The sequence below is a fragment of the Morone saxatilis genome, unplaced genomic scaffold (assembly GCF_004916995.1).
Source record: "Morone saxatilis isolate NCDOM2014 unplaced genomic scaffold, NCSU_SB_2.0 Contig2, whole genome shotgun sequence".
Lineage (NCBI taxonomy): Eukaryota > Metazoa > Chordata > Actinopteri > Moronidae > Morone > Morone saxatilis.
Genome location: NW_023339762.1, coordinates 8,753,856 through 8,760,872, shown reverse-complemented (window position 1 = coordinate 8,760,872; position 7,017 = coordinate 8,753,856). Strand labels below are relative to the sequence as shown.

The 7,017-nt window shown below is 38.0% G+C and overlaps 1 protein-coding gene across 1 annotated transcript in view; it reads left to right on the top strand.

Moving 5' to 3' along the window:
• The window catches only part of scamp2 (secretory carrier membrane protein 2), a 13,638-nt gene extending 8,165 nt beyond the window's left edge, over nt 1-5,473 (top strand). Inside the window, exons 6-9 of the mRNA XM_035665108.1 lie at nt 354-513; nt 958-1,059; nt 3,040-3,157; nt 3,411-5,473. Of these exons, the coding sequence (XP_035521001.1) occupies nt 354-513; nt 958-1,059; nt 3,040-3,157; nt 3,411-3,557 (527 nt within the window). The 3' untranslated portion in view covers nt 3,558-5,473. The remainder of the gene's footprint in view (nt 1-353; nt 514-957; nt 1,060-3,039; nt 3,158-3,410) is intronic.
• The last annotated feature ends 1,544 nt before the right edge of the window (nt 5,474-7,017 follow it).

Sequence of the window (7,017 nt, the reverse complement as noted above, 5' to 3'; positions counted from 1 at the left end):
AAAAAAAAAAAAAAAAGAATGTTTACTTGTTAACTTGTGTAGATTTATATATATATATCTCATTCACTTGGTTTATGAGAAAGTTTTGAGCTCTCTGCTATTTAATCCTTACTAAATACGACATGTCATCTATTTCTGTTTATATCATCTCCAATGTGTTATTTGTACTGCTTACCATGCACTGTGTTTCTTAAGTGCTTATTAACAATTACTATAATGTTATTACAAGTTGTGTTAAGTTCATCAGTAGTTGCCATGGAGGTGTTCCTGTTTCCGCTATAAATAAAGATGATGCAGATATTAGTAATCGTATTATTCTCATTGATCCTTATCTCTCTCCACTGTTTCTTCAGTCAACTGTATGACTCTGTTCCTCAACCTGTTGGCTTGTTTGGCTTACTTCACCACTAATGCGAGCTATGGTGTGGATTTTGGCCTCTCCATCCTCTGGCTCATCCTCTTCGCTCCCTGCTCCTTCCTCTGCTGGTACCGGCCCGTCTACAAGGCCTTCAAGTGAGTCTCACTTCATGAATGACACTGTGTTGCTGAGAATCTGTATGCGTGGCCTTTGTAACACTCCAGTTGATCAGTTGATTAATTACTCTATAACATGCATAATAATACTTACCGTTGCTTGAAATCAGTGCTACGTAAGTGTGAGAAGAAAATGTAACTATTATGTTTCCTGACAACCAGTTATCTGTAATTATGAGCAACACATACATTTTTATTTGAGCTTCCTGGCATATTGTTTTATCCTGTGTTGCATATTAAGCCAAAGAAGATGTAACCTGAAGAAAACCCTTGAAGATATTATATATTTCACTTATCTACATGGCTAGCTTATGTGTTATATTCTTTGTACCTTATTACAAGTTATCTGACGAGGGAAACTAACCTCAACAATAGTTTAAAGTGTAAAAGGTTAAGTGAAATGCATGTTTTCTTGTGTTTTAGGACTGACAGCTCTTTCAGCTTCTTCTTCTTCTTCTTCGTGTTTTTCTGCCAAGTGGTGATCTTCATCATCCAGTCTGTAGGCATCCCCAGGTGGGGGAACAGGTGAGTCACAGAATGTTTAGTTTTGACGTGTGGGTTAAAGGTTAAATGATTTGGATTGTGTCTTCAGAGATCACGGGTGATACATACATTGTATACGGTGCATTCAAATGTAGCATGAGCAAGTTAAAAATGCCCAATTCCAAGTCCCCTTCATTGAATTTACCACCAAATTAAATATATAAATTGGTAAACCAACAAATTGTATTTTCTTATTTCAACATTCCTACTGATTGATTTGGAGGAGTTTTTCGTTTACTAGTAGTTTCTTCCCTTTAATACCAGTACAACCAATCAGCTGGCCTATAGGCTGCTGTCCTTCCTCTTTTCCTCATTTTCTGCATTCTTTCATCTCTTCTGACAGACTTTTCATCCTTCAGCCTCTAGCCTGCTGCCTCTCTGTCTGCTGGTAACTCTGTAAGTTTCTGCTTACTGACTCTGCTACGTTCTGCCAACACGCAGTCTCTTCTGTCTTTGTCCTGATAAACTTGTATTTTGACTTTAAAAAATACAAGTGGTAAACTGATGGGTTACACACTAGAGATGTGTCGGTATACCAGCTTTACTATATACCGTGGTAACAATGGCAACAGTAGTTTGTTTGATCTTCTTCCTCCCTTGTTGATTTTGTCCCTTTTTTTCCATTTCATTTTCAATCAATGAAAGTGACGTGACTCCTTTCTGTAACGCAGTGCAATCGCACAGGCCCATGCAACAGATTGCAAGATAGACAGCCGTGGTAGTGCAGCTTTTTTTTCCCCACCGTTATTTTATGCAAATCAGTTATATAATCAGATTTAGAATATTTGTTGACAGCCCTAGTAAGGTTCAGTGGCATCTAGTGGTGAAGTTGCAGATTGCAACCATTTGAATACAGCTCAGTGTTTGTGTCTGTGTGTTAAGGTCACTCGCTATCTCTAAGCTTGTGGCATATTGATACATACTGACATCTTCTTTAATCTTGAGTTGTAAAATCAAATATTCGTTATTTCATTGGATATTTTACATTACTTACTTACTTTTGAGCCACATATTAAGTATTCTAACATAACATACCCAATACAGACGGACAAATTAGATGATCTAAAACGTTTGGTCATTCAACACTTGATGTTTGTCCTGATCAGCAAGATCCAAAATCCTTTGTCCGACTTACAAGGCTTTAAATGGATTGGCTCCTTCCTACATCTGCTGTGTACTTCATCACATCCTTTACATTCTCTTGATGTTGACTATTTAACTGTTCTGAGATTCACAAAAACCTTAATTCTGTTATTGTTGCTACAATATATTAACTTTTTGAATTTCCTATCCTGATTAATACTATAAAAACATTCTTACCTATACGTGTGTGATTCTGCCTGTTATGTGTGGGTCTATTCTGACATGTGAAGGCTCCTAGTTGTGTGTCTGATGTTATATTTGAACCTGGGAAGGACTCTGGAAGTTAAAAAAAGCTCTTTGATTTCAAAATGGCATGTTCCAGAATGACCATTGTCCAAGTTGCTCTTCATGTCCCCTTTTCCATTTTATAATGATATTTCTCATTTTATCATGGCATTTTGCATAATGTCAGAACAGACACAGTCAAGGGGACCCTTTATTGTTTTGTAGTTTTTCCTTTGCAGATGAAGTGCAAATCCCAAAGCAGCACAAATTTAACGACATATTCTGAAACTTTTAGGATATTAATATGAAAATATACCCAGACTTTGAAATGTGTTTTATTCGATCTTGAAGAGCATATATTCACGTTATAATAATACATCCTTTGTCTTTATTATTGATTAATAATAACATTTGGCAACCTTCATTCTGCCTCTCCTTAACACCTTCTTCTCTCCACAAATGTAACCCAACTCTCATCTAGATTACCTGTGTACTGTATGTGCCTGTATCTAACATGTATACAAATGTTTAATAATGTTTAAGTTAAGTTGTTTATAAGACCACCTGAAACTTAATGATGTTTGTTGACTGCAGTGGTTGGATTGCTGCCTTCACTGTCATCAGCATAAACAAAGCAGTGGGAGCCATCATGATTATAGTGGCCATCCTCTTCACCATCTGCGCTGTGCTGTCTGTCATCCTGCTCAAGATGGTGAGACTTCTTTCACTTTTCTTAATATTTTCTATTTGACCATTTGATATTAATTGTTAAAGTATAACCAATGACTCATAGATTACACTAATGGAACAGGATTTTTTCAGGTCATTTTCAACTCCGTCTTGTTCCAAATGTCTGTACAAAACTGTTAGTGAGATCTTTCCGTCTGGACCGTAGTGGTGGACAGACTGACCAATGTATCCTTTCGGCTACCATTTGGTCACGACTTCTCTCTACCTCTCTTCAGGTCCACAGCATGTACCGCCGGACCGGGGCCAGTTTCCAGAAGGCCCAGCAGGAATTTTCACAGGGAGTCTTCACGAATAAAACCTTCCAAACAGCTGCTGCCGGTGCAGCGTCCTCCGCGGCCCAGGGAGCCTTCCAGGGAAACTAAGAGTAGACTGAGCTGAGCTCCATTTAACAGGTCAAGGTCTATATGTTATCAGGTTTACATTATAAACAAAAAGCGGAAACAAGTGGAATGAAGCAGGAAGTTCAGGTTCATTGAGAACTTGTTGGTTGGCATGAAAGTAGCAGGAAGTTATTGTGACTCTGGTAACAGCCTCTGCCTTTTGGAGCCAGCAGCTGCAAATGATAATCTAACCTTATATTGTATAGACCTTGAGCTAGGTGAGGCTACATTATTAGCCTCCCTCGTTTCACCCCCACTATCATTGCACATGTAATTCCCCATATTAACTTTGCTTTACACTCTCAGCATGTCTCCCACAGAGTGACTTCTTCTGGCTCTGTTTGGGTGTAAAAAGCAGTGTAGGGGAAAGTCACACATCAAGTGCATTCTGGAGTTGAAAGCATTAATGAAGTTGACTCATTGCTGCTCCAGTGTCCTGGCTTTGTATATTTTGTGTGCACTTTTTTGGCAATGCTCTTCAGTGTATTATGTGGCCGTAAGTAAATGTGTGTGAGTGCGTGCGTGTACTGGCATGCTGCTCATGTGTATTCATGTGGGTGCAGTACGCTTCTGTTTCTCCACGCTGATGGTGGACCCTGATCCTGTAATATAAATAAGATGAAGTGTTTCTGTTTGTCATTGATTGGTTGTTTTTTTTCTGTCTCAAAAGCATTTCTTCTTTTTCATTGCACTTTTTTGGCAAACCATCTCTTGCATGCCGCAAATTTCAGTCTTAAAAGAAAGAAAAATAACTGTAATGAATGCAATTAACTGTAATATGTTACTGATAATATTCCCCTCATCTGCGGCTAATTATTCAATGGGGAAAAATTGCCCCCCCCCCCCCAAAAANNAAAAAAAAAACAAACAACAACAACTTATGTCTGAAACCAAAACGTCCCAAGATCTTTATGAAAAATTACTATGATTAGTAATAATATTTGTATATTTTAGTATTTGATATCACATGAGAGTTTCTCCATAAAGATCACATCCGCTTGTGAATAATGAAAGTCTTTTGGGTCAATCAATTTCAAGTAAATTAAATTTCTGCTTTAATTTAGACTACAGAAGCAGCTTCAACTACATCTTTGATCTTTCACTGCTTTGCTCAATAGTTGTTTCTTAGGAAACCAAAGTAATTCTGACAAAAAAATTTAATATTTTGCTAATAAAATAAATGTATTTACTTCGAGCAGACTGACACCAATTCTTGCTATTTCCTTTAATAGGCTGAGCCTGCTAACAGTATATGCGGGGGGAGGAACATCTTATTTTTAAATGAGGATTAACAGTGTAGAAATCAGCTAGTGTGAATATTTAGGAATAATCAGAAAAGATCTCGGTCTTAGATTTTACGGCCCTGATGTGTATCTGACTTTAATGTCTACTTGAGTGGTGTAATCTTGCCATAACTTACCTTACTTTAAAAAGAACCAGTGTCTCAACATCACCAGTATGCAGCTAAGGTATTGCATTTTTACTGTTTCTCATAGATGGTTTCACTTCTTAAAATGATTCTCGAAAGTCTTCCTTGCAGCCACCTACCACCAAGTTCTAAATTATTTGTGTATTGATGTATATTTTGTATGTGATTTCTTACATTGAAAAACATTCATACATACGTGTTTATTTGATGTACTGTTTTAAAACATCAGCTTAGATGTAACATATTAGCATTCCTAAAGAACAATTGCATACTCAAGACAGTTTGTGTGATTTCTTGCAACGGACATCGGTCTAATTTACAGTTTGATCTTACATCCATTATATAATATATAAGATTTGTATTCATTCACACATCTCTGTATGCATTGTGCTAGGAGAAAAGAATTCAGTGCCTTTTGTATTTCAATATTGAATATTGCATCTAATAAAATGCTTTGCTTTCATTTAAAGCTGTCAATGTCTCAGAGTTTTTGATAAAATAATGTTTTACAAGAAATCTGTCTATAATACTGAACTGTACATAGATGTTCTGATGCTTTTAATTTATCAGCTTCTTTTTTCAGCTCGATAAACCCATTTTTCACAATTATTCTGTTCTTATAATCATTGTCTGAATTTATGAATTAGGAGACTTACTTGAATTTGATACTTTAGCAAAGGTAAGGCACTTTTTCTTTTGAATTACGTCATGAAATCTTCCAAAAAATGCTGCAGGTGTTCCACAAGGGGGGGCCGTTTGCTCAGGCCAGGATGCCAACAACCTGCACCATCTGAAGCAACGGCTCCCAACCTGGAGGATGGGGCCAAAACGATGGGACGTGAGATAGATCTTAAGGGGCACAAGATGAATAAGCGAATGGGAAAGCAGAAGAAAGAAATATGCTAGGCATGCTAGTTGCTCAGATGATTTTGTCTGGCGTCAGATGGTTTCACATCAGTTGTCACTGTTAGATTCTCTGATGTTTAGCTGTTGCTGTTTTGCTTAGGGGTTAACATTATAAGCAATGGTTACACATAATGTAGACAACACACTCACCAATACCTCCAGGCGATTTTCTCGTCTTTGATACTGAGTCTGACACGTTTCTGTCGGCTTCCTCCTCCTCTCTATTTTAAGAAGGACAGAGGGCTCTGTACACAAAGCATAGAGGAGAGGAAGACCTTTGTGTCTGCAGTGACCCAGACAGTCTGTGGGGAATCTGCACTGAAACCCAAACTGCTGCTTCTACCATCTGTCTGTCTGTCACTCTGCCTGTCTGTCTGTGTTTCTTTCTCCAGGCTCTATCTGTCACTGTCTGAGGCTGAGAATAGCTGCAGTGGCAGCCACTCCCCATCAAACACAGCCGTCAACAACAGACAGGCCGGCTACCTGAGCTGACAGGCTCTTTTAGAAGTACTATTGTGTCGTTTCACTCTCTCTGCCTCCCGACTGTAGCCACTGACTGCTTGATTTGTTGTTGGTTGGTTGAATTATTATTAATTATGACACACATATTGGCTAAACGTTTATATTTTTCAATGGTTTCCCTTTATTAATGTATGTTGTAGTGAGATTTGCTGAGATAGTGCAAGTAATGAGAGACAGGGAAAGGTCACATCCCAGTAGCTTGTCCTGAGCGTACTAATTACCTAATGATCTTATTACCAACACCCCAGTTTCCCTAACAAACCAGCCTCACTGTGGGTTTGTTAGCACTAAGTGACTTCATGTGATACGTTTTACAAAACCTTCCTGAACTCTCTATCCACATCTTCTTCTAGGGAATAATATAATTTACTTCTGCAGTGTTCTGCACTCCCATTGGGATAGTTTGGTCCATATACACACGACCGCACATCCTCTGACCTGCTTATGTTTTATACAGTTGCAGACACAATGGAAAGAACAGTAAGTGAGTGAGATCTACCTCAAGTGAATTTTAAGTTTTTCAGTTGAGCCAAATTACGCAAAAACATTTTCTCACATACATTTGTTCTTGTCTTGTAGATGGGA